Source organism: Cololabis saira, chromosome 20 (genome assembly GCF_033807715.1).
Source record: "Cololabis saira isolate AMF1-May2022 chromosome 20, fColSai1.1, whole genome shotgun sequence".
NCBI lineage: Eukaryota > Metazoa > Chordata > Actinopteri > Beloniformes > Belonidae > Cololabis > Cololabis saira.
The window spans coordinates 36,039,023-36,066,999 of record NC_084606.1 but is presented as its reverse complement, the minus strand read 5'-3'; the positions used below and the strand labels follow the sequence as shown (position 1 = coordinate 36,066,999).

The following is a 27,977-nucleotide window of genomic DNA, read 5'->3' as shown; positions in this document are numbered from 1 at the left end:
TCCAGCGTCCTGATGTCCAGCCGGGATTTCAGCATGTCCTGGTGGAGGCCGTTTGCAGCAGCTCTGCCGTCTCCATCCTGCCGCCACACTGCCGCGTGGGAGGATCATGAGGACCTGCTGGTCCCTCATCCAGAGGATCGCGAGGACCCGCTGGTCCCTCATCCACGGAGACTACGTGTCCATCAGGGAGACTACGTGTCCATCAGGGAGACTACATGTCCATCAGGGAGACTACGTGTCCATCAGGGAGACTACATGTCCATCAGGGAGACTACGTGTCCATCAGGGAGACGTGCTGGCAGCTCGAGGTTGATGCTCAGACCGAGGACTCTGTGGTGAGAGCTGCTGTTGGTGGCAGACTGGAAGGGCAGGAAAAGACAAAGAAAAATGAGATTTTGTATATAAATGTATAGTCTTTTATAATTTGTATATAATTTGTTTTTATTTTGTATATAAATGTATATATTTGTTTATCATGTGTGTATTATTTTTCTTTTTGTATGAATAAATGTGGCTTGTTTTTCTTGAAAACTTTGAATCTTTGTCTCATTCCTTGTTAAATTATAGATAAATATAGTTTGATTATCCACTTGAAATGATTGTTAATTACATGACTGGAACAGATGAGATCCCATTGAAAAAAAAACCTCAGGGAATACCTTTAATTGTTCTTGTTATAAATAACATAAATAACAAGAAGAACTGGAGTAAGCAGCCAAAACAGGATCTGGTTTATTTATATATACACTATTTATTTTTGCAGCTTTACTTTACAGATTCTTGGCAGGTATGTCGTCTGGTTGTTCTCCGGGCCCACGTATCTGAAAGAGAAACACATTAAAAATAATAATATTATAATTATAAATTAATAATTATAAATACATTACTTTATTAATATAATAATATTAATACAAAAATTTATATGGTTTTAAATATAAACCATGTTATAAACCTTTAGTTATTTCCCTTCATAATCACACACCTTCAATCTAATTAATTGTTTAAATCTAATCTAATTAATTGTCATCTGTTGATGACAAAGTTGGGAACCGCTGATCTGTTTTATCCACCGTTTGTTGTTGTGGTGTGTTTTTTCGTCCAGCAGATGGTGACATTTCACCCAATCGGGCGCGGCCCCCCGCCTCCCCCGACAGAGAAGAACGGGCAGGGTCCCCTTCTTTATCTGTTATCCAGTCATTTCTGTGGTAATCTTGTCAACAATATACAATAGATTTTTTTTTTTTATAAATCATGGTGTAAAACTTCTCTGAATGGAGATTATCCGTGCTATAACATGCATTATTTTTCATGTGTATGTATGGCACCCTTTTCGTGATCAGATTGCAATCAGATAACACTTGACCACATACAATTACACCTTGTATCAATGTATGTCTCCAGTGTCCATATCTACAATAGATCCATTGCATGTGCCTTCCCATTGACAGACACAGCAGCCAACTATTTTAATGTTTTTGTTTTTTATGGCCTATTTCCCCCTGCAGAGATGTTGCATTTAGATTCAAGTTGCACTTGCATTTACACCCTGTGTTCTGTGTGGTGACAATGCATCTCCGACCATCTTCAGAAGTGGTTTGGCAGATCAAATAACAATTTGTCCTCATTTTGTTTTGAGTATTTTTACATGCTCCTTACATTTTTTGTGTGATATATCAGTGGGTTAAGTTATTCTGGAAAAGCAAGAAAAAAGTAAAACTCTTTCCCTTACCCCTTTACGTCATCACAAATATTTTTGGAAAATTGATTTTTAATCAATGTGGATATTTGGGTGTTGGATTATAGGCGCAAACTGCAGTATTTAAATGAAGTGTTGCGCGTCTTACGGTTTGCGGCGCAAACTTTGCGCCATGGAGAGTCTGGATGGAAAGCAGGATAGTCGCAAGCGCAAAATGAAATTTGACGCGGTGGAGTTAGAAATATTAGTGGAAGAGGCAAATAAACACATTCATTAACTACAGCAAAGAAATTTAAGCATTACCAAAAGAAACGCAATATCGGAGAAAATCTGCGATAGAATAAATGCAGTAAGACAAAAAGAACGGCAGATGAGGTTAAAACAGAGTCGGCGGCAGAACAGATCTAATTGGGGGGCACATAATAACCAGCGATGTAAATGCTTAATATGAGTTTGCCATCAGCGATCACAGCAAACCAGTTTCAATTACACAACATACTGCAAAATCTCTTTTTAATACACACACACACACACACACACACACACACACACACACACACACACACACACACACACACACACACACACACACACACACAAGTGTATTGTGCACCCAAACTGCAAAAAAACAAAAAACAACGACTTACAGGCCACGTCTCTCCCTCCCTCCCTCGCCCTCTCCATCTCTCTCTCATACAACGCATACACATAAAAATGTGAACGGTGAATCTCCAAATTTAATTTGACGAAATTAGACAGACCCAAACATTCCACATTTGCGTAATAATAAACGCCAAGGCTGGCGCCATTAAGTCAATTAAATGCATGTCTCACCTTTAGAAGAGTTGCACATCTTAATTTTCCTATTTCACCATAGATCACACTTTGGGAAGCCTTCTTTATATTTTAGCGTTATTTCCGCGTAGATAAGAGTGAGTTTGATGCTCCTTAACAAGTTTTGTCCGCGGATCAACATCAGCCCAGCTCCCCCAACCCCTTGCTCCCTGATTGGCTGATTTATGGTTCCGCGTCACACCAACGCAGAACCGACGGCGTAAGGTACGCGGCGACGCACACGGCACCGCGACCCTACGCCGTCGGCTACGCCGTCGATTTAACGCAGAACCATAATTCCGGCGAAGCTGCAGTCTCTGCGCTGATCCTGACGCACCAGGTCGGAGCGGATTTGGTCATGATGTTTAACCTGTGTTTTGTGATTAATAAGCACGGGTTTTAATTAAATGTAATTTACGAAGGATGATTTCAAGTTCAATAAGATAAGTAATCAATAAAATACAAAGTTTTGGCACAAAGGCTTGGCCTGCTTGTGAGCGAGTGGAGGGGGCACAATAAGAGAAGGTGGCAAGATATAAGGCGAAGAACTAAAGAAAAAGTGGCCTTTAATAAAACTTGTGCAACCATTTTTAAAATGGCATGCAGCAGAATAAAGACTCTCTCTCTGCGTATTTTTTGATTTTGGATGTCGCCTCCTTGCCACAATAACAGCAGCAGCAGATTAGCACCTTCCTTTCGAACGTATTAAATACAGACGCAATCACAATACGCGCAACTACTTTCAGGCTTGGTAAATCTCATTGCGTGTGGTAAATTACCCTATTTGCATCTTCCCCTCCCAGTATTTAGAATTTCTGGCGGGTACGCCCAATATTGATTATTCATCAGGGCAAACGTACTAAATGAACAGCGTGTGCTATTTTGCTCATTTCAGAGACGCAGTCCTCTTTGCACGCTGTTAGTAGATCAGCTGGCACTTTGGTTTGCGGGTGCTGTCAAGTTTGCACAGGTTTTTACACACGCAAACCTTTAGTAAATCAGGCCCAGTTATTCCCACTGACACTAACAATGACTTTGTTTTATTGTCTACTATTGTTCCAGTGATTTAAAGATGACTTTAGAGAGAATAGTGGAGCAGTTTTCATCTAGAGTAAATAATGACAGCACTGTGCGCTTCAATATCATGAGAAGAAGTGTGTGGGATGGAGCATCCAGAGCCCTGGGCAGATCCAATTTTTCACCCGAGAAAAAAGTGGATGTCAGGTTTACTGATGACTATGGAATATCTGAGGGAGCCGTGGACAATGGAGGAGTTTTTCCCACTCTGACTTCATGAAATCAAGGACAAAATTGGGATCTTTGAGGGTCCAAAGTCCTCACTTGCAGCTCCAAAGGTTTTTTTTTTTTATAAAACTCAGCCTGAATATTTCTGATGTAACCATTTCACATGTGATGTTTAATTTCATTTGATAACAGCAATGAAAGACAATGGATACTTCAATGCTGGCCAGATTATGGCAATGTGGATTGCCCATGGGGGACAGAGTCCATGTTTCCTGTCTGAACTCTTGTATGAGTGTCTTATAAAAGGTCCAGACAATGTAAAGGTCAAAACTGAACATATTACTGATGAAGAAACAAGGTCACAGGTGCAGTCGGTGAGCACATTTTCCTTTGATTCTGTTGAATTTATAAAGAAATTATTCATTTTGCATTTGCTCATTAACAAACAAACACTAAAGCTAACAGTTGTATATCTTAATTGTAAATAAAAGTCAATAAATATTTACTGTTCTCATATCCTAATGTAATTTTAATATTTTCAGATCTTACAAACTGAGACAGTCCAGCGGACCCGTGCACCTTTTGAAAGGTATGTTTATAGTTGCTGCCATAGAAACTATAGAAACTCTTACCATTGTATACAAACTATTTCAATAGTGGATGTAGAGTTCCATTTCATAGTGCACCAGTGCAAGTCAAAGTATTTATTTATATATATTTTTTAAATTAATTGTGGGGGGGGTGGCCATTGGCTCTGTTGGTAAAGCAAATGGCCCACCACCCCCCAAAAAAGAACAAAAATCCTTACTAAATTGAACATTAAATGAACGTCAGAACAACACATTCAAATTTGTTTTACTTCTAATTATAAATACAAAATACTGGTCTGAAAAATGTAATGAATTATAATTACGTATTTTGTAATTAAAATACAAGAAATAGATTCTACAAATTGGACGGACAAACAAGCAATCGGGGAATCGTTGCATGTGAGTCACATGCAACGATTCCCTGATTGCTTGCTCACATGGTGTGACGTTGGCAGAGCGACAACCAGACTAATGTCAGCCAAACACTTCCACAACGGCAGAGAGAGAGGGAAAGACAAAGGGAAAGAAAATAATTTATTGTGTTTATATAAACTCTCTTCGCATGGTACAAAAGACGTCTCAATAACCCCCTCAGAGTCGTCATGGATGTGAAATCAACTGATTGAGACCAAAACAGTTTTTTGAACCAGACAGTAAATATGTTTAGTTCTGCTCTAACGTTTGAGATTTTAATACGACAATCATTGGAGGCCGACCCACTTTTGCAGACAGCCTCTATTGGTCGGTGCAGGGACTGCTACTAAAACCGTTTTACTTTTGTACACGTTTCACATTCCTCATAAAACGCGGTAGTTGCTCTCTTTTGGGATCTCACACTTTTCCAACAGCAACTGAATGCATCCTTCCTCTTCCTTGACTTAATAGTGAGCGGATATGCGCGTGCACTAAGCTGCAAACCATCACCTTCTCATCTTTTTCTTTCTTTCTTTTTGTCTGAGACATGGCGCAAAAAAAAACCCACAAGGATTTTGAGAAACCTCTTGAACAATCTTTCTGAGGATCTGAGGATAACTGAGGATCTGAGGATAACTCTGAGGATCTGAGGATAACTCTGAGGATCTGAGGATAACTCTGAGGATCTGAGTATAACTCTGAAAAAGCCGCCTGGACATCGCAAATGTGATAAGCACTTTCACGGAGCAGGGAGCTCTGAAGGTGGCAGAGGAAATCCTCAGAGAGGATTCTGGAAAAGGTCCTTCAAAGTGGAACAACATTTTCTGTTCTGATAGATGAATCTACAACTGACAGTAAAAAATCAGTTTTGATCATTTATATTAGAGCAAGCCTAGGGATGAGTGAAGAGCCACTAACATTCTTCTTGGATCTAGTTGAGCTTTCTGCAACCAGTGCCGATGGAATTTATCTAGCTCTGATGAACCACCTGTCACACCATGGCTTCTCTGATATTATTATAAAGGAGCGCTTTGTTTGCTTTGCTTCAGATGGAGCTTCTGTCATGCTTGGAAGTAAATCAGGTGTTGTAACCAAAATTGTTGAAAAGTTTCCCAACGTGCTGGTGTGGCACTGCATGAACCACGGTCTTGAGTTGAGTGTTGGAGATGCTGTTGAGGAAATTACAGGGATGAATGATTTCCAGTTTTTCTTTGACAAAGTGTTAGGGGGGTGTAACGATACACTAATCTCACGATACGGTACGATATACGATATTGAGGTCACGATAACGATACGATACGATATTATAGCAGTATTTTTTAACAATCTTGAATGAGGAACATGTGACTGGAAAAAATTGTCTTTTATTTGAAAGACACAAAATACAAAACAATACTGTGCATTTGCCCTATTGTTACAGTTTGTAATGCTTTATAACTGTTTAAGTTTTAAAGAGAAAGCCAGGCCAACCATTTTCCACAAACTGAACTAAAAGTAAATGTCAGGTTTGCATTATGCATCTTCAGTTTCATACCAGTCATGTATAATTTGACTTTTTTCTTTCTAATTTAACAACTACAATTAAATAAATAAATAAAAGTAAATAAATACATACAATTTTACATGATAAAACAGATTGATTCATGCTCACCTTATAAGTGTAAGAGGAGATTTATTTTTGTTAAGAAGGTTATTTTGGTAATTCAGGGTTCATTATTTTATAAATATATTCTTTATATTCTGATGTAAATCAGGGACTATAATGAGACTAGTCAGTTTATCTGTAGTGATTAGTCTGTTTTAGATTGGGCGGAGTGATACGCCACAGTACGGCACTAGGTGTTGTGTTGATGTTCTAAAATCCTACACTGTTGAGGGACATTAAAGTACACTGGAACTCAGCAGAAGTTGTCCCCGTGTTTATCCTACTCACAACCCCAAAAAGGTTTAATTTAATAAGGTAAGGCTTAACTCTACACCAGCCTTACATTAGTAAAAGTTCAGAGCTCAAAACGGGACCACAAAATGGGACTAGTTTCTTCTGAGCGGAATAAGATTTTGGTCCGCGGGTCAAGGCGCGGTCGGTACGTGTGGTCGGATGCGCGTTACTAGTCAACACAATAGATTAATATTAATAACCCAATATCGCGATACACTTTGTCACCTCCACGACACGTATTGTGACGTTTTTGTATCGCGAAATTTCGTGGCACGATATATTGTTACTACCCTACAAAGTGTACAGTCTCTATCATGCATCTGCCAGAAACCGCTGTGAGCTCACTGATGTTGTGAGGTTCTTGCATTAGTGTCTGAACATAGGGAGAATTCTCACCACTAGATGGGTGGCATCCAGTTATAGGACCATTAAAGCTGTATGGCAACAGTACCCTGCACTCCACAAGCACTTTTCTGATGCCTCAGTTGATCCCAAAAGAAGCTCAACAGAGAGATGCATGTTCAGTGGTTTAGCAAATCGCCTTTAGCCACATTTAGTCACATAGCGGCACAGCGGCAGCCGCCGCCGGCTTTCCCATTCATTGTGTATGTGCTGCCGCCGCGCGAGGGTGCAGGGTCTGCCGCCGAGGTCGGCGGCGCGCAACAGGGCGCACGCTGCCGAGTTTGCGCGTCGGCAAAGGGCGCAAGTGGACGCACGCCGCCGGGTTGCCGTGGCGGCAGAGCGCGCAACAGGCGCACACCGCTGAGCAGCCGCCGGGTTACCGCGCAAGACGCCCCAAGCTGCTGCTGCAAATTGAAATTTTTTTAATTTCACCGTGGGCCCTGTGACGGCATCTCGGCGGTGTCCAATAGGAGAGAAGGTGCTGGAGGGAGAAAAGAAAAGTTGCAGCTTGTAGATCAGAGATGATGAAGTTGGAAGAAAGAATGATCTTGGCTGTGAGTCTGTGTGAGGAGCTGTGGGATGAGACTGCAGGCCTATCGGGACATCAATAAAAAGGGACAAAAGTGGAGAGAAATCTCCCAGAATTTGGACATACCTGGTGTGTTTAAAAGTGGTAGAAATGTGATATTCTGGCTGCTCGGTGGCGCAGTGGGTTAAGCAGCGGGCCATATACTGAGGCTACAGTCCTCCTGCAGCGGTCGCGGGTTCGAATCCAGCCCGCGCACCTTTGCTGCGTGTCTTCCCCGTTCTCTCTCTCTACCCCTTTCCAGTCTGCATCTCCAATAAAGGGCCACTAGAGCCCAAAAAAACCTTAAAAAAAAAAAAAAAAAGAAATGTGATATTCTTTTGCTCTTTTAACAATAAAATGTTAATTTAAAATAAAATATAGCATTTCCATGCCTCATATCAGGATCAATTGAATCATTTATCAATATATGGTTATGAAACTCTTTTTCGGTCGCCAAGCCACTTGCAACAAATATGTACGCCAGGGGTCTCCAACTCCAGTCCTGGAGAGACCTATCCAGCATGTTTTAGGTGTCTCCCTGCATGAACACACCTGATTCTAATCCATGGTCGTCATTTTAGTTTTTAATGTCTTGCTTTCTAGACATACTTTTAGGATTTTATGTTATGTTATACTCTTTTAAACTCCTTTAGTGTATTTTATCCTGCTTTCTTGTAGCTTTTATCTCCAGTGTTTCCTCATGGGGAGCCTCCATGCTGGGAGTGACTCTGGCCTGCAGGGGGTCGTCCTGGGGATGGTTCTGGCCTGGATGGTTGTGGAGCTCTGCACCACGGCTTCACCGCTGTGGTGTGGACTCCTCTTTCCGTCCGGGCCGGGATGGTCTCTGTGGGCCCCCCCCCCTTGTAGCTGCGGGCTATGGGACCTCCTGGCGTGGACGGCTCCCTGTTACTGTTTCCTCACCTGGATCCTCTGTGCCTAGCCATGTCTACACCATGTGTCTGCGTGTGTGTCTGTGTGTGTAATTTAGGTGAATTGTAGTGTGCTTGTGTGTGCGGGGAGGGGGGCATTAATAATTTTTATGTTTATTTGTTTTATGTTAAGCACTTTGTGTTACATTATTTGTATGATAAGTGCTATATAAATAAAGTTTGATTTGATTTGATTTGATTTGATTAACTTGTCACCAAGGTCCGGACAGTTCTGTTGCTGACACAGCTCCTTGTATCATGGTGTGCTGAAGCAGGGAAAGATCTAAAACATGCTGGATAGGTGCTCTCCAGGACCGGAGTTGGAGACCCCTGCGCGCCCTGCTCTGCCCCGACTCTGCGACGAGTCTGCGCAGAGTCGGCGGCCATTCACCGCCGACTCTGCGCCACCCCGGCAGTGTTGCCGCGTTCTATGTGAAGATGGCTTTTTCTAATTGCAACCTTTGTCCAGAATCTTGGAGTCATGTATGATGCCTTAGAAGAGCTGCCTGAATTCTCTCTCTCCCTTCAAGAAAGAAACATGACGCTCCCCAAGGCCGAAGCAAGTGTCAGTCGGCAGGTCCGCGTGTTAAAGTCAATGGCAGAGCAACCTGGACCAAGAGCAGAAGAGGCTCGGACAGCAGTGGGTTTGAAGCTATTCATAGGAGTCCACTGACAAATAATTCAAGGTACAGCAGAGAAATAAACCACCAACGTTTTTTTCATGCCCTGGCTGCTAGTATTGAGACGAGAATGGGCTGCCTGCCTGGCAAACACAGAAGCAAGTAAGAATACCAGAACTTTCTTAACAACATCAAAGTGCGGCAGCTGTGTAGCTGGCCAGATGTGTGTGGGGTTCGTTATGCCGGAAAGGAAATACAGGAACTATGCTCCTTTTTCAAGCTTGATAATGGCAGACAAATTCAAAGAGGGATGAGGGAATATATTGACATGATCAGACTCAAAACTGTTGATGAACTGAAACCACCAGCACCAGAAGAGCTGAAACCTCTCCTTCAAGCAGTGAACACGCTGGTTATCTCCACAGCTGAGTGTGAGCGTGGTTTTAGTCAGATGAACATTTTAACTACAAGTAGGAGCACCCTAGAATTGAAAACAGAAAACATGATTACAAAAGTCTTTGGAAACTTCTATGAGTGGGGTAGGCAGCCATAGCCAAGCTCCGCAAAGTGACCACACAAGAGTTATCACTGCAAAAACTCAAAATCTTACCAGGAATATTTGTCTTATTTCTAGTTAAAATGTCTCATTTTTAGTCAAAAAATCTCATTACACTTAAAAGTCATCACCAGAAAAATAACTTATTTGACAATTTTCACCTGGTTCAAGTAAATTTTCACTTGAAATAAGTAGGAAAATCTGCCAGTGGAACAAGATTTATTTTCTCATTACAAGCAAAAAAATCTTGTTCCACTGGCAGATTTTTCTACTTATTTTAAGTGAAAATCTACTGAAAATGAGACATTTTAACTAGAAATAAGAGAAATATTCTTGTTAAGATTGTGAGTTTTTGCAGTGATCCATTTGACTTATCCTGTGAAGGACAGAGTCATATTGATAAGTTCAGAAAAGTGTTTTTTATTGTTGTGTTTTGATGTATTTGATGTAAGCCCAGTGGATATTTAAAGCTTACAGAAGGCTGCATTTAACTGCTGCTATGTCATTCCTGCAGTATTTCTGCAGGTGTTTTGGTCACTGCTATTTTGTATTATTTGTAATATTTTCAGATTTTGTAAACTGTTTCATTTGTTTTCAACAATTTGCACTTGAATTAAAATGGCCTTGAGTCGACATGAGAGGATTAATATGTTAATTTACAGTGTTTTGTGGGGTTTTGTTTTGAATTGTAATAGATGAATTCCCAATAGATTTAAAAGTACCATGAGGAAAAGTTACACTTGATTGATTCTAGTGGGAAAATTCGTCCTCTGCATTTGACCCTAACTATTAAGAGCAGTGGAGCAATGGCAGCCCAGGGACCAACTCCATATCTGAGGTGCCTTGTTCAAGAGCAATGACAGAAGTATCTGACACCTAACATCTATAACATGCATTATAATTACTTCTATTAGTACATACATAGTAGCACAACTAAATGCTGGGCGTTTGTTTTGTCTGACACAAAAAACCGGGGATAAAAAAATCAAAAAAGGGTACACTTGATAAGTGTTTTCTTCAATCCTACTCCGTTTTGAGCATGTTGGTCGATCTGTGTGGTCTGACCAAGAGCTGTACATATATATATACCGTATTTTCTGGACTATAAGCCGCACCTGTATATAAGCCGCACCCGCTCTATTTTTAAAAAAACAATAAAAAAAAGATATACAAGCCGCACCTGTATATAAGCCGCACCCACTTTTATTTAAAAAAAAAAAAGATATGCAAGACGCAGATATTTATGTTGTTAGATTAGATATTTACTACATGTACAGAAGGATTTTGAACTGTAAATGATGATCATGTTTGTACCTAAATAGATCTTTCCTAACAGTGTCTTTTAACACGGCAGCAACTTTGCTGATTAAAACGGGACAGAACCAAGAGAAAATAACCGGTATTTATTTATCTATTTATCTGTTTGAAATCTGCTTCTACTTCTATCTGCTAAAGAAGAAGTAGCGTATTCTTCTTTGCATTTATTTTGTCTTAGTTTTGATTCTAATTCCGGTTAGCACTCCCCCGAGCGGTGGAAGAAAAATCCACAGAATAGCCGCACCTTTGTATAAGCCGCATGGTTCAAAACCTATGAAAAAAGTAGCGGCTTATAGTCCAGAAAATACGGTATATTTATATTCTGTTTTTTTACTTTTTTGTACTTTTTTTTTTTAAAGGTATTGTGACATCATTTTTAACATGCTTTTAACACTATTAAAAGTCTTGGGCAACATCCCTCAAATGTGTCTAAAAGAGTGTAACAAGAAAAACTTCACTCTTAGTACTCTTTTCCTGGCTTTTTATTACAGTGTTTTTTTGCGCCGTGAAAAATGCTTCCTTTCCCCCCTTTCCTGTCAATCATTGCTCCGCTCCTCCTCCAAACCTCCTCCTCCTCCAGCCATACGCTCACAGCGGCGTTGGAGCGACAGGCGAAGCATGCACGGAAAAGCAGGAGGGCGAACCACAGCAAACAATCATAAAAATAAAGGCATGCAAGCAGCACTGTCCCCTTATCTTAAGTCCAGTCAGTGGCCGCGGGTCTTCTAAGCAGTTTTCCTCCGGTGATTAGAACAAAAGAGGCTCTAAACAGCTGCGTGTTAAGCCTCATTTATGGTTCCGCGTTAAATCGACGCAGAGCCTACGCCGTAGGGTTCAGCGTACCGAGCGCGTCGCCGCGTAACCCTACGCCGTAGGCTCTGCGTCGGTGTAACGCGGAACCATAAATCAGCCTTTATGGTGCGCTGGAGAGGAGAGGAGACAGGGAGCTGGTTGGAGGGGGCGGTGATTTAGCGGGGCGTGACGTAACGATCCACCACCAAACCACATGCGCCGTTTTTGCATAGTTATGCGGAAAATCCCAGAAAGCACACAATACACTGAATGTTAAAAGTTTGTTGTTTTTTGGGTGTAATTGATGTCAAGACACCCAACAAAACACAAAAAATCAAGAAAAATGTGTTTTTCATGTCACAATCCCTTTAACATCTATGTTTGAAATAAAATCTTCAAATCAAACCACCATCAAACCATCAATGACCAGTTTAGACCAGCATAGAAATCAAGCTGGTTGCTCATTAACGAGTCCATTTTTTCCACTCCTCTGCTCATCCACTTCTTCTTTTACAGTTCTAACACCAATTATGTCAGTTCAGGAGCCGTTCTTAGCCCCAATTAAAGGTTTAGGTCAAAATATCAACGTTGAAGCATTATTTTTTCCATATTGTGGGAAAAGCAAACACAGTAACTCAGATCTTACTTAAAACAATGATTTTATTGTCATGTTCAAATCACAGATTATTCTCAGTGAAGAACCAATTTCGAGGTCAGCTATGAGATATGGTTGCTGCTTCCGAAGGATGTTTTTGCATGCATCTGAGTTTCTGAGAGGACCCTCGTAGCCTTCTTCTCCTGAGAGGTTGGCAGAGCTCTTAGGCTCTGTCCCAATTCTCCCACTACCCCTCGTTTTCATGCCTACCCCTAAATTTTGCGCGTTCCCGTGAGGGTAGTGGTGTCCCAATTCCTCTTTCCACCTAGGTCTAGTGAAGAAAAGTAGTGTAGTGGCTATGGATGTAGGGATTTCCGATCCTCACTAGCTGATCTAGGGCCAGAAAAATTTCCCAGAATGCTTTTCGTCGCCATTTGCGGACTGAATAAAAAAAAAAAACATGGCGGACATTTCTTATTTTTTCAGCTCCGGAGCCAGCAGGAAGAAATCTCGAAATTTTTGGAGCAAATTTCTTAACAGGCGTAGCTACAACTGTTAGATTTCATCTATTAAACCAACATTTATCTTCCTAAATGATTTGTTTCAGCCAGAGGTAATTCTCCACAGAGCTGCAGGTTTCTCCCCCGGGACGACGGCGCAGGTTGACCTGGTGATCACGTCTGTACTCCGGCTGCTGCTGCTCCGAGCCGGCGGCTCTTCTCATCTCCGAAAACATCAGATCAAATTTCTTAACAGGTGTTATTTGGATAAACTGAGCCCAGGTTGGGGATCTTAACGGTTACTTTTACCCCTGAAAAAATATTAAAACTTAATAAAGTGGCATATTAACAGCGCTACAGCTGAAATTAAAACAGCTTTTGGGTCTCAGCTTCCTGATTTTAGGGGTGGTGCTGAAAGTAGCAGTAGGGGGAGTATTGGGACTAGGGTTGTCACGATACCAAATTTCTGTTTCGATACCGATACCAATATGTATTTCGATACTTTTCGATACTTTTCGATACTTTTTGTAAAAAGGTGGAACACTCTCAAATGTCAATATTTTCCTTTATTTTAAAGCAGACTTTGGGAACAATAACAACAATGAATAAAATAAATAATTGGCATGGGATATTAAAATGTTCAAACCTTTAGAACAGTGTGAACAAGTAAAATAAAGCAATGCCATTCAAATTAAAGTCACCATGTTAAATAAAATACTGTAGCAGCAAAAACTCCTGCTTCTGAGTGGGTGGTGTCACCCTCTCTGAGCCAGGAGCACTAGTCTTCTGTAATTGGGGGAAGGAGGGGGTACAGTATTTTAATTAACATGGTCATTTTACTTTAAATGCCATTGCTTTATTTTACTTGTTCTCATTGTTCAAAAGGTTTGTGTTTTGAAACTATAGGCCACATGAAACATTAAATGGGCATAACTAGAAAAATAAATTGAGGCTCATTCTATCATCTACAGGAATGTCTCAGAAAATTAGAATATTGTGATTTTCTGTAATGCAATTACAAAAAACAAAAAAGTCATACATTCTGGATTCATTACAAATCAACTGAAATATTGCAAGCCTTTTATTATTTTAATATTGCTGATCATGGCTTACACTTTAAGAAAACTCAAATATCCTATCTCAAAAAATTTGAATATTCTGGGAATCTTAATCTTAAACTGTAAGCCATAATCATCAATATTAAAATAATAAAAGGCTTGCAATATTTTAGTTGATTTGTAATAAATCCAGAATGTATGACATTTTTGTTTTTTAAATTACATTACAGAAAATAAAGAACTTCATCACACTATTCTAATTTTCTGAGACAGTCCTTTAGGATAGGATTAGATATTGTAGGCTAATGGAATGTTTTACAAAAGTGTGTTTTAATATATAATATTAATTAATATAATTCATTGCCTTAATGGTTTATAATATATATGAAACATTAAATAATATTAAAATATAAAAAATATATTAAAGTTATATTATAGTCTGTGGAATTTATTTAAATATTTTAAGATTGTAATTTTTTTTTTTTTAATATTTAAAAATTGCATTTATTAACCATGGACATGTTTTAACTCTCTGTATAGGCTACTGTAGGTTTACTACGGGCTGGGAGAGGCTCTGTACTTCTTTAATTGACATGACAGTGCAGTGAACTGGTGAACAAAGTTATCAGCTGTCGTTCTTGACTGAAGTCGTGGAAGAAGTCCGCGTGGTTGTCCTTTAAATGTTTGGACAAGTTTGAAGTGTTGCCTCCTTTTGCGAGACTCACTTTGTCGCACCGCTCGGACTGCGGTGTTTCTGGGTTCAATGGCTTGCCCATATCGCTCGGTTTGAACCCGAAATATTTCCACACCGTACTTCGGGCCCCCATTTTGTCCAAAAGTACGGGCTTTTCTGCAGCTGCCATCTCTATTTATTTCAACTTTATTTCAACCCGCTCTGTCTGTCTAACACGCGACTTCTCGTTTCTCTCTCCTCCGCATGCGAGTGGGAGGGGGAGGCGGCTCTGCTTCTGCAACTACGTCACACTCGCTGAGCTCGCCGTGCTTAAAGAGACAGGCTCCAATTTACCAATTCGTTTGCATAGAAAAAATATATAAAAGTACCGTTTGTTTTTAAATGCTGGTATAGTACCGTTTTCAAAACTCTAGTACCGCGGTACTATACTGGTACCGGTATACCGTGCAACCCTAATTGGGACAGACCTGGGAAGATTTCAAGTGCCCTAAAATCTGTCCCTTCTTTTTTAGGGGTAGTGAAAGAAAGTAGGGCTAGTGAAAGAAAGTAGGGGGAGTATTGGGATTGGGCCTTATTCTGGCATACATCTCACACTGGATGACGTGTCTAGCGCAGATCCATATCATCTTGGCCCCCATTCTGGATTAAGTCAAGTTTGTCTCTACCTGTAAAAGTGAAAAAGACAGTATTAAATTCTGAAAGATAAAATGCATTCACTGCATTTACGGTGGGTGGACGGATAGAATAATTGTGAGTTGTGTGCCAGTAGTGTTTATATTTTGAAACAATACAAATGTGAACTGTTTAAAAAATGTTTATCTTTTACACTTTTAGTCAGATAATATACTATACACTAAATTAACTTGTTTGATAAACCAAAGGGGGGCCCATAAAACATAATCCGGGGACCACTAGTTTAGGCTGACCTATGATGCTCATTAATGTTTCTTATATTAGTTCTGGTCAAATCTGTCCAGAGGTGCGCCAGTGGGTGACGTCACGTGGTTTTTCCAGTCTATTATTATACAGTCTACAGTTGTGGCCAGCAGGTGTCATTCTGGTCATCTTAGTAAACGTTTTAATTGTTGCTGACTGAGGATATTCACCCTAAATCAGGGGTGTCAAATGTGCGGCCCGTGGGGGAGAGAGGTTTTCATGCGGCCCGAGAGAGGTTTCCAACGCAAAAAAAACTAAATGTTAATTTACTAAAAAGGAAGGCATAAATAATTGCCATGAATCGCAGCATATCCGATAATATATTTCTTATACAAATCCATCGTTATTCCACAAAGAGAGCAGTTTTCTAGAATGCATTTGCAGATTTTATTTCTTTGTAAACGGTCGTTTATTTTTATTAACTGATTACTATTATATATTTTTGCAGGAAAAATATCACTGCTAAAAAAGATGATAGAAGATATTTATTCGGAGAATTTCAGTTTTGAATACGAGGATAGTGACAAAGTAAAACAGTTAAAAGAGAAATGCTGACTTTTTTGGCACACTGGCGTAAATATCTGCGCCAATTTTTAAAAATAAATACACTTAATTGTACTGGAAAAATCTCTAAATCACAAAGAAACACTCTCGGATGTAATAAGAAAGATTTTGCTTTTAATTAAATTTCCTATAAAAAAGCGAAATGTAAAAAAAACATACTTGTTTGTGTTTATCTTTGTAAAATGATATTAAAAGTATCTTACATAATTTGAAAAAAAACGAGAAATTTCAAGAAAAGATCCTGAAGAAATATATTTTACATAATTATGGTGTAAACAAAGTGCATATTTCCTTTAAAATTAACTAAACTGATATTGGATTAGATAACAATAGTAAAAAAAAAAGAATTAGAAAAAATAATTTCCGCACTGTTTTTGTTATTTTGAGGGTGCGGCCCGCGAGAAAAAAATTGGTCATGAGTTTGACACCCCTGACCTAAATATAAGTGCAGAGGTAAATGTAATCATGCATTTTATTATACCTGGCTGTTAACGACTGTTGAGAATAATAAAGCTGCTAAAATATCTCCTCTCCTTTTCCCTGCCTCTCTTCCCCATTACCATTTTTATTTATTATAAGTATATCTCATAGCTATCATTTTTGTCCATCGCTCCTGTAGTTTCTTGTGCCGGCCCCCCCTTTTTCTCTTTTGCGCATGTTTGCAGGCCGGAGCTTCAGGAGCTGCGTTCTGGCATGTGTTCCCGGCCCCCCTCCCCCCATCCCCGGTCATCCTGTTGCTGCTTCCACCTGCCTACGTGGATGTCTGCTGTTGCTGCTTCCGCCTGCCTGCACCCCCCCCCTCTGGTCATCCTGCTGCTGCTTCCACCTGCCTGCTGTGTGCTGCTGACGCCCCCCCCACCTCTGGTCATCCTGTTGCTGCTTCCACCTGCCTGCTGTGTGCTGCTGACGCCCCCCCCACCTCTGGTCATCCTGTTGCTGCTTCCACCTGCCTGCTGTGTGCTGCTGACGTCCCCCGACTCCCCCAGTCTGGCCTTCGGCAGGAGGGTCCCCCCTTATGAGCCTGGTCCTGCTCAAGGTTTCTTTCCTCCTAAAGGGGAGTTTTCCTTGCCACTGTTTGGCTTAAGGCTTTTCTCCCACTAGGGGAGTTTTTACCTGACATTATTTATGTAATAATTGCTCGGGGGTTTATGTTTATGTTTATGTTCATGTTCTGGATCTCTGGAAAGCGTCTAGAGACAACATCTGTTGTATTAGACGCTATATAAATAAAATTGAATTGAATTGAATATCAGCTTTTACCTTATATGTAACGTTGTTTTATTAAAATATGACTCAAATATGTTTCCACAGACTACACACATATGAACATTTATGACTCAACAGCAACAAAGCTGTTTGTCCCGTGAAAACTTCACCAGCGGACATTTACATCTGTGATTCTCCATTTAGCTGTTTGAAAGAGTTCAAACGAGCTTTTATTTGCTCCAGCTTCATAAATATCTTGTTTTTCCTCAAGTTAAAGTGTCTCAAATGGCTTCAAGGAGAAAGGAAACTGGGAGCAGCCTTCATTTCACTGAACTTTTGTGTGCGCAGAAGCAAACGTAACCTACCACGGACCCAGATGTTGAACCTACCGAGTTTGTCCGCAACCAGGGGGCAGCTGATCTCTCTGAGGATCTTCTCTGCCCCCTCCAGAGCTCCCTGCTCCATGAAAGTGCTTATCATCATTTCTGCGATCTCCAGGCGGCTTTTCCCCTGCACCTTCACGAGAGGGACGCGAGCGCCCACGAGCGCGTCGCAAAACTCATTGAAGTTCTCCTCAGAAAGCTCGTCCAGGGAGTCTTTCAAAATCTTTTTCGGGGTTTTTTGCTGCATCATTCAGACAAAAAGAAAGAAAGAAAAAAGATGAGAAGGTGATGGTTTCCAGCTTAGTGCACGCGCATTAGGGCTGGGCGATATGGACCAAAAGTCATATCTCGATATTTTCTAGCTGAATGGCGATACTCGATATATATCGATATTTTTTCTGTGCCATAATTGGGGTTTCCCCCAAAGCATTATAGCATAGCATCTCTGTTAGCATCTCTGTTAGCATCTCTGTTAGCATCTCTGTTAATAATAATAATAATAATAATGACTTGGATTTATATAGCGCCCTTCTAGGCACCCAGAGCGCTTTACAGAAATTTACAGAAATCATTATTCATTCATACACATTCTCTCTGGTGGTGGTAAGCTACATTTGTAGCCACAGCTGCCCTGGGGCAGACTGACGGAAGCGTGGCTGCCATATCGCGCCTAACGGCCCCTCCGACCACCACCAACATTCATACACATTCAAACACATTCACACGGGGCAAGGTGGGTAAGGTGTCTTGCCCAAGGACACTACGACAGCAAACTGGGACAGAGCGGGATTCGAACCGCCGACCTTCGGATCATTGGACGACCCGCTCTACCACCTGAGCTACTGCCGCCCCTGTTAGCATCTCTGTTAGCTTCATTTTTTTCTGAGGCAAACCCTTAAAAAAACAGTCAGTTTTAATACAAAGCCTCGTGCCAAATGTCTCACAGGTTCCTTTATTAACAGAGGTCTGCACAATATCAAAATGTATAAAACAAATGAAATAAAAATAAACTGCCTGCAATTATGGAATAAAAATGCTTCTTGAATAAAATAAAACAAATACCCCTTTCCTGCATAACAATTAAATTAAAATACACTGTGTAATTAATACAATGTAGACAGTAACAGGCAGACTTTTCCACTGAGGTTGACAGTTGTGAAAATAACAAAACATTTGTGCAAATCTCAAATAAAACATTCAAGTCAATTTGTCACAAAATAAGCTAAATCAAACTCATAAAAAATATATATATATTTTTTTAATAATCGATATAAACGATATTGTCTCGTACCATATTGCGTTTGAAAATATATCGATATATATTAAAATCTCGATATATATCGCCCAGCCCTAACGCGCATATCCGCTCACTAAGTCAAGGATGAGGAATGTTGCGTTCAGTTGCTGTTAGAAAAGTGTGTGATTACGATAAAGAGCAATTCCCCCCTTTTATGAGGAATGTGAAACATGTAGTTCGGATGCTTGGTGTGTTAGACTGATCAATGTGCAGGACTGGGGTTTTTATTTTAGCAAAACAGGTGCTTCGTTTTCCTCCAAAGCTGAATTCATTTATCATCCCGATTAGGGATGGGCGGTATGGACTAAAGAATTGATCACGATAATTTCTGGCATTTATCCCGATAACAATAAAAAAAATACCAATACAAAAACGTCATCAACAGGAATTTATCCTTCTTTCTTTCTTTCTTTCTTTCTTTCTTTCTTTCTTTCTTTCTTTCTTTCTTTCTTTCTTTCTTTCTTTCTTTCTTTCTTTCTTTCTTTCTTTCTTTCTTTCTTTCAGGCTCATTTCTTTCTTTCTTTCTTTCTTTCTTTCTGGCTCATTTCTTTCCTTCCTTCCTTCCTTCCTTCCTTCCTTCCTTCCTTCCTTCCTTCCTTCCTTCCTTCCTTCCTTCCTTCCTTCCTTCCTTTCTTCTTTCTTTCTTTCTTTCTTTCTTTCTTTCTTTCTTTCTTTCTTTCTTTCTTTCTTTCTTGGCTCATTTCTTTCTTTCTTTCTTTCTTTCTTTCTTTCTTTCTTTCTTTCTTTCTTGGCTCATTTCTTTCTTTCTTCCTTCCTTCTTTCTTTCTTTCTTTCTTTCTTTCTTTCTTGGCTCATTTCTTTCTTTCTTTCTTTCTTTCTTTCTTTCTTTCTTTCTTTCTTGGCTCATTTCTTTCTTTCTTTCTTTCTTTCTTTCTTTCAGGCTCATTTCTTTCTTTCTTTCTTTCTTGGCTCATTTCTTTCTTTCTTTCTTTCTTTCTTTCTGGCTCATTTCTTCCTTCCTTCCTTCCTTCCTTCCTTCCTTCCTTCCTTCCTTCCTTCCTTCCTTCCTTCCTTCCTTCCTTCCTTCCTTCCTTCCTTCCTTCCTTCCTTCCTTCCTTCCTTCCTTCCTTCCTTCCTTCCTTCCTTCCTTCCCGTACGTTGTACGTACCATAAATCAGCTTTACACAAAAACGTCATCAACGGGAATTTATCGTTTTTACCGTGGGGAATGTTTTTGTTGGTATATCCTGAATGGTAAAATATCGCCTATCCCTAATCCCGATACACATCATGTTCTCTCTATGTACATCATGTTCTTTCTTAAAATAAAGTTTTAGTAGCTTGACTGGCCACTAGAGGCTGGCTGCAAAAGCACAGGAAAATTCATTAAAGCAATAAAATTAATTCCAATATGATTGCTTGACTTCATTTTTCATTTCCCATGAATAGCCTGAGCCCTCCCTTTGATAGATCCAGCCTTTTCCTCTGGTCTCGTGTCTGACTTACATTTGCTGGTCCTCCTGGTCCTGCACCTGCCTCTTGAGCTGCAAAAGTGAGGAAGACACAGTATTAAATTCTGAAAGATAAAAAACATTTACTGCATAACTGGGGGTGAGTGGGGGGTCTGTTATAAGATCCATTGGCAAAAAATGTAGAAAATGTGCTACAAAGATGGACGGATAGAATAATCATGCGTTGTGTACCTGTAGTGTTTATATTTTGAAACAATACAAATGTGAACTATTTAAAAAATGTTTATCTTTCATACTTTTAGTCAGATTATCTACTATAGCCTACACTAAATGCACTTGTTTGATAAACCAAAGGGGGCCCCACCAAAAATAATCCGGGGACCACTAGTTTAGGCTGACCTATGATGCTCATTAATGTTTCTTTGTATTAGTTCTGATCAAACCCGTTTGTCCCGTGACGGGGCGGAGCAGGGGTCCCAGCCCAGGGGGGGCCAAGCATTCTAGATGGGCCCTTGTGGCCTAAACATATCCATTAAAACATAATCGCTAAAAATGCCACAGATCAGCGTCTCTGACACACAACCACAGCAGCAGCAACACGGTCAGAACCATCACTTGAGGTTTCAGCACCAGGGATTTACCAGTCATTATGTCAAACCTAATTATAAGCCTAATGCAGACTTTAAGATATAAGTATCAACCTGGAGATAAAAATCTAATTACGTCCAGTAATGTCAATGGAAGCTCATTTCCACCAGTAAAAGAAAAAAATAAGATGAAATCTTAGCCTTAAAAATAAAAATATCCCCACGGTAAGTCATAATTATGACATAAAAACTCATTATTTCAACTTTTTATCTCATAATTAGGACTTTCTATCTCATAATTTCGACCTTTATTTCATGACTTATCGTGGGGATATTTTTATTTTTAAGGCTAAGTTTTCATCTTATTTTTTTTTTCTTTTACTGGCGGAAATGGGCTTCCATAGATGTCGGTTTCGCCGAGTAGCACAATTCAGAAACACGTGTTCAACCTACACGACAACAGTTTACAATGTGCGCGTTTACACGTAGCCGGGTATTTACAAAAACGGATATTTTCCCCTCTACGTTTTCAAAAATATGCTCGTTTACACGGACCCGCATGAATACGCTGTTAACGTCATGCTAGCCAATCAGAATCCTGGAAAAAACATCAACAAATGACACGTGTAACTTCCAGTTAAGGCTGATTTATGGTTCCGCGTTACACCAATGCAGAGCATACGGCGTAGGGTACGCGGCGACACGCACGTACGATGCGCGTCGCCGCGTACCCTACGCCGTTGATTTAACGCGGAACCATAATTCAGGCTTCATGCTGCTGGCTGACGCGCTCACAGGCTTCCCTCCCAATGAATGAGCAGGAGGCTGGACGGGGGGGGGGGGTTACTTTTAAATGTGACTTTAGAATATAAAACAGGTAAAATACAAGAAAATATTGACGGTGGCCAAACTAATTGTAAACACAGGTCGCACGCTGGTGAGTTTCTGGTGCATAATGTGACGTTCTGAAGCTTAAATCTCCGTTTTCCTCAGTTTTCCTCCGTTTCCTCTGCTTAGACGCAAACGTGAAAACGAAGTTTTTGAAAATCTCCACTTTGGCCGGAGTTTTCAGAAATGATCGTTTTTGGGGGCTTTGAGCTTCGTTTTCGTGTAAACGAACGGCCAAAACGCATGAAAACACCTCCGTTTTTGCTCCGTGTAAACGGGCCTTAAAAGTAAACAGACAACATGCGCGCACGTACCCGTGCATGACAGGCAGACACAGCAGAGGAAAAGGGACTATATCTTTCATTTTTATTTTTTAAACAACTTTATCCTTATGAACGCAATTGTTATACAGTGCAACTTTCCTTATTTTATTCAGAACACTTTGTTTTTTTCCTCTTGGGCGTGGGCCCCCACGGAGCAGTGGGCCCGGGGCGGTCGCCCCCCCCCCCCCCGCCTGCTCCGCTAGTGTCCTGTGGAAACTTCCACAACCGACAGTTACATCTGTGATTCTTCATCTATCAGTTTGAAAGAGTTCCAGCGTTCAAAGAGCCTTTATTTGCTCCAGCTTCATAAATAGCCTATCTTGTTTTTCTTCAAGTTAAAGTGTCTCAAAACGGCGCAGCCTTCATTTCACTGAACTTTTATGTGCGCAAAAGCGAAAGTAAACTAGAAAACGAGGCTGTTTTGTGTGTAACTGTTGAACGTTGTTTAATGAGGTTTCACGAGTAAAACTCTTTTATATTCTAAGATAATCTTTACTTTTTGTGTATTAATACACAAACCTCCGCCGATTTATAATATTACACCCGCAGTTTCTGCGTCCCTGCATCCAACCACGAATCCAGATGTTGAACCTACCGAGTTTGTTCGCAGCCTCGGTGCATTTGATGTATCTGAGGATCTTTTCGGCCACCTTGAGAGCTCCCTGCTCCGTGAAAGTGCTTATCATCTCATTTGCGATGTCCAGGCGGCTTTTCCCCTGCACCTTCGCGAGAGGGACGCGCGTCTCCATACTGGGGTCCACGAGCGCTGCGCAAAACTCCTGGAAGTTCTGCTCAGAAAGATTGTCCAAGGAATCTTTCAAAATCCTTTTGGGCTTTTTTTGCTCCATCTCTCAGACAAAAATAACGAATGGAAAAAGATGTGAAGGTGATGGTTTGCAGCTTAAAGTCCCTGTTATACTTGCAGTTGGTGCCTGCGTTCGCGTCCGTTCGGCTCCCCGGCTCGTTTATTGCTGCGTTCCATTTACCTCGGAAATCGGACTGGGAACTGGGAATGGCAGCCATCTTTGAATGGTAACTCGGGGGTGGTGAAGCTTCTCCCACTTTCCCAGTAGGAAATCCCACTTCGAGGGGCGTTCCAGTTGAAAATTCTGACTGGGAACTGGGAAATTCCGACTTCCGAGGACAAATGGAACGCAGCATATGCTTTTTTTTTTTTTTTTTTTAATTAACATTTTTTGTATGAAACTTTATTTCAATTCCAGAAAATACAATAACATTAAATAATAATAAATGGTAGGTATCATTCAATAATATAAAAAACAAACATACATAGGCATCATTATAGTCCAAAAAATATAAAATTGTTCTCTTCACAAAAAAAGCTACAATAAAGTGCAAGTAGTTCGTGACATTAACAATTACACTAAATAATAAAAGGAAGGCAATACATTCAGATATCCGTAAACATTTCTTTTATGAGGTTGACAGTGGTATTACATTTTTTGTTATTAACCAATTGTATTGTCTCCAAATACATTTTGAAATCAACTTTAAAGGGAACTAAAGATTTGAAACTGGAAAAAAAAGAAGTGAAACTGAAAAAAAAGATGTGAAACTGAAAAAAAAAAGATCTGAAACTGAAAAAAAGATTTGAAACTGAAATAAAAAGTTCTGAAACTGAAAAAAAGATCTGATACCGAAAAAAAAAATTGAAACTGTAAAAAAGAATTTTCAGGTTCAAATTTTATTTTCAAATTAGCAAAACTTTTGGCCTTGATTTGGCTCCATAGTCGACGTGCACGTTCTCAAAAAGACACTGAACGCGTACGTGACCTGCAGTTCTCGCTCTGGCCGCGAGTGTCGCTGTTCCCAGTCTGATCCCAGCTGGCACTGCTGCTCTCAGCTGGAGAAAGTTCCCCATGCAGGTTAACTTCCCCTTTGTTAACTCACTTTAACTTCACTTTAGTTTTACACCAGAATATGTGTTTTTTTTTTTTATTGAAAGATAGATACAAACAAACAAAGTCATATCAGAATTACAAACTTTTGCCATGGGTTGAGCAACATCAGTATTACAAAATATACACTGAGAATCTAATTATTGTACAATATAAAATAAAAAATAAATAAAAAATAACTCACAAGGGCCATCTCATATTAAATCATATCTTTCAAGTAAAGAAAACAGTTTAAGGGCTTTCTTTTCTTTAACAAGACTCAAGGACTTTGTGGCAGGGTGGAGAGGTTGACGGGACACGCACCTGTGTCCCATCCACCTGAGTGGCTGCCACGCCTCCACCCGGCCTGCCTTTATAAGGCAGAGCTGGACAGCAGGAAAGGCTCCTGAGAAGCTGTGTGTGATGTTCGTGCACATGTGGGTGTGAGTTTACTAAATAAAACAGGGTTCTGCACGAAGCTCTGTGTCTCTCCGTCCTTCGGTCGGGCCCCCGTGGCACGCACCCTGCCACATCTGGCGCCCAACGTGGGGCTTCGAGGGACGGACGGACGAGAGGCATGGAGCGTGCCCTGGACGCGCTCGCCCTGGCCATGGCGGGCATGACGGCCACGTTCCGCGACCAGGGCGAGCGGCAGCTGGCCGCAATGGAGGCGCTGGTGGCCGCGGGGAGACCCACCCCTGCGCCAGCAGCGCGGGAGGAGATGCCAGCGCCGCAGCTAAGTGGCCGGGAGGCAGGAGCTGCGGGCCGCCAGGCGACGGCTCCCGAAACGGCGGGACCGACGGAGCGACCCATCCCTGCACCCCGTCTGAGGTTCGCCGCGGCAGCGCTGGTGGTGCCACAGCTTAGGAGCCGCGAGGCAGAAGCTGCGGGCCGCCAGACGACGGCTCCTGGGATGGAGTCAGCGGCGGAGACGGAGGGGGAGGCGGAGTTGGCTGGGGAGGCGGCTGCAGAGGCGCAGCCGCCAGCGACGGCGGGTCCCGCGGCGACGGGGGCGGACCAGTAGCCCGCGCAGGGCTGCGTCGCGGAGGCGGAGTTGGCGGGGGAGGCGGCTGCGGAGGCGCAGCCGCAGCCGCCCGCGAAGGCGGGGCCGGACCTGCGGCCAGAGCAGGGTGTGGGGGAAGAGGCGGTCCTGGAGGCGGACCAGCAGCCCGCGCAGGGCTGCGTCACAAAGGAGGGCGTGGTCCGGGACGCACCAGCTCCAGGACGGGGCTGCGCCGTGAGGGACGCGGTCGTGGACGCACCGTGTGGCCCGAGGCCACCTTGGGCCCAGCCCCGAGAGAGTCTTCCACGGCGGGCGGGCCGACGCCGGGGGCGACCCCCCCCGACCGTTGCGCTGGTCAGGCCGACGCCGGGGACGACCCCCCGACCAGGAAGGCCCGGAGAGTTCCGGGCTTCCTCTCCCGCTCCGAGGGGGCAGGGGGGGGAGTAGGCTCGTTCCGGACGGACCCCGGCTCGAGATTGGCGTTGGGGGTGTGTGGCCGGGTGGAGAGGTTGACGGGACACGCACCTGTGTCCCATCCACCTGAGTGGCTGCCACGCCTCCACCCGGCCTGCCTTTATAAGGCAGAGCTGGACAGCAGGAAAGGCTCCTGAGAAGCTGTGTGTGATGTTTGTGCACATGTGGGTGTGAGTTTACTAAATAAAACAGGGTTCTGCACGAAGCTCTGTGTCTCTCCGTCCTTCGGTCGGGCCCCCGTGGCACGCACCCTGCCACAGACTTACTCAAGAGCTTTAGCTCATTTCTCCAATGGGTCAAACATGGTTTGGTCTTAAAAAAATCTACATTTGTGAATGAAGAACTTTCCCAATAACACCAAATTATTAAGGACGAAGTCCAAATTCTTGTCTTCAACAAACTGAGCAAACTGTACCTGTTGTTCCATACAGGTGTGTTGTGTGGTGTAAAATTATGACTATAAATCCATTTCCAATAGAATGTAAGGAAAGATTTTAACCATTTCAGTTTCAAGACACCATTCATAATATTGAAATCACATTCAACATCATCATAGTTTTTTACCATGTCAATCTTTCTTATATATTGACATCTATTTCTCCATATGAACTTAAAATGAACTGTATTTATTGTTTTGATCATTCTTGTTGAGATGGGTAAGGAGAAGGCCGGATAAATGAGTCTGGACAGACTATCCATTTTTGATAATAAGACTCTGCCAAAAATTGAAATATCCCTTTGCAGCCACCTGAATTGACTTTCACTTGTCCACATTGTTCCAAATATTCATCTTTTCAATTGCTGTTTTGTCCTTAGAGATAACAATCCCCAAATATATGACCTTCTGTTTTATCTTTATATTATACAGGGATTATAACCAAAGCAATAATAGTAAGATAAAATAGTCCTTTATTACTCCCTCAATGGGGAAACTCACGTGTTAGCAGCAGTACACTTAACACACACACATACAGGGAAGGGGGTAAAAAAGTCAAAAGTAATAAATAAGTAATAAAAAGTAATGTTTCCCTGCTTCCTCACACCTGATTCTAATTACTCATCATCGTTAACTTGTCATAAAGGTCTGGACAGTTCTGTTGTTGAAACAGCTACTTTTATCCCGGTGTGCTGAAGCAGGGAAACATGTAAAACATGCTGGATAGGGGCTCTCCAGGACCAGGATTGGGCACCCCTGCCCTAAACGATCTACGGAGCCCCTCATTTGTTCTGTCCTCAGTCACTGTACGGTTGTCGCGGTGCGTGACGAGGAGGTTCCCGGCGTGTCCTGGCACTGCGGCTGCAGCAGCAGCACCAGAGTCCTGACTGATACGGAGCTTCAAACACAGAGGGACACGATCAGCGCTATTATATTACAAGTCTGATATGTGATGACATTATTAAGAGTATGACATGAATCTGGCTTCATTTCACCACCTCACCGCCTGCGTCGCCAGTTCTCCATATCTTAAAGGAGCATGAGGCTCCTTTTAAGAAATGAGACTCATTAGCGCCACCCTTCACCACGACGGCCGTCGGGGGTACTGCAGCCAACAGTGAAGCCGGCACGGGAGAACGGGGAGAACGTGCATGCAGCGTCATGTGACGTCACATCCGCAGGACAGCGCGGGAAATTCGGGACCGAATTGCAGCACATTTTGCAGCACACAGCCTGTTCAAGGCAACGGAGAGATAAACTAGAGGAAACATTCTTTTGGGTTTGGAACGCTTCATCTGACATTATTACCGTATTGACCCGAATATAAGACGACCCTGATTATAAGACGACCCCCTCTTTTTCAAGACTCAAATTTGAAAAAAGACTTTCTTAACACCAAATTTAATTTTTATACAGAAAATAATTAAAGTACATCTGAAACAAATGATTATAACAATATATTTGAGAGAAAAAGCATGTTATTTTGCCTCATTTAAATCATGATCTTGAAGTTTGCATCATAACTTCTTCCACTCACTTTTCTCCAGATTGTCGCTACGTTTCACCATTTTCTGTTATCTCTTCTGTTATTTCCTTGTCTTTTCTTTCTTACCACTATTTTTTATTTTTCTTCTTCATGCTACTGCTATTTTTATTTTTCTTCTTCGTGACAGGGGTTTGCTTTGGCCTGGGAAGTTAAGTTCAGCATTCGCTTTAAAGATATCTGGCGCCATCTAGTGTTGTGAATTGGTATAACGTCTAGACCCCGAATGTAAGACGACGCCCACTTTTTCAGTCTTA

At 41.6% G+C, this 27,977-nt stretch overlaps 1 protein-coding gene across 3 annotated transcripts; it reads right to left on the bottom strand.

Annotated features, from left to right (window-relative positions):
- Window positions 1-108: 108 nt before the first annotated feature.
- Window positions 109-23,324, bottom strand: LOC133420270 (uncharacterized). 3 transcript variants are annotated; one of them, XM_061709924.1, is made up of 5 exons: window positions 22,962-23,324; window positions 20,603-20,640; window positions 17,845-18,079; window positions 770-821; window positions 109-359 (listed from the first exon to the last, which is right to left on the bottom strand). In XM_061709924.1, the coding sequence occupies exons 1-5, from the start codon at window positions 23,212-23,214 to the stop codon at window positions 317-319; spliced, it is 621 nt and encodes a 206-aa protein (XP_061565908.1). In that variant the 5' UTR covers window positions 23,215-23,324; the 3' UTR covers window positions 109-316. The 3 variants fall into 3 exon arrangements, with proteins under 3 accessions (XP_061565908.1, XP_061565907.1, XP_061565909.1); XM_061709923.1 differs by having other exon boundaries at window positions 110-359; window positions 775-821; XM_061709925.1 differs by lacking the exons at window positions 109-359; window positions 770-821 and adding an exon at window positions 14,275-15,414.
- Between the last annotated feature and the right edge of the window lie 4,653 nt (window positions 23,325-27,977).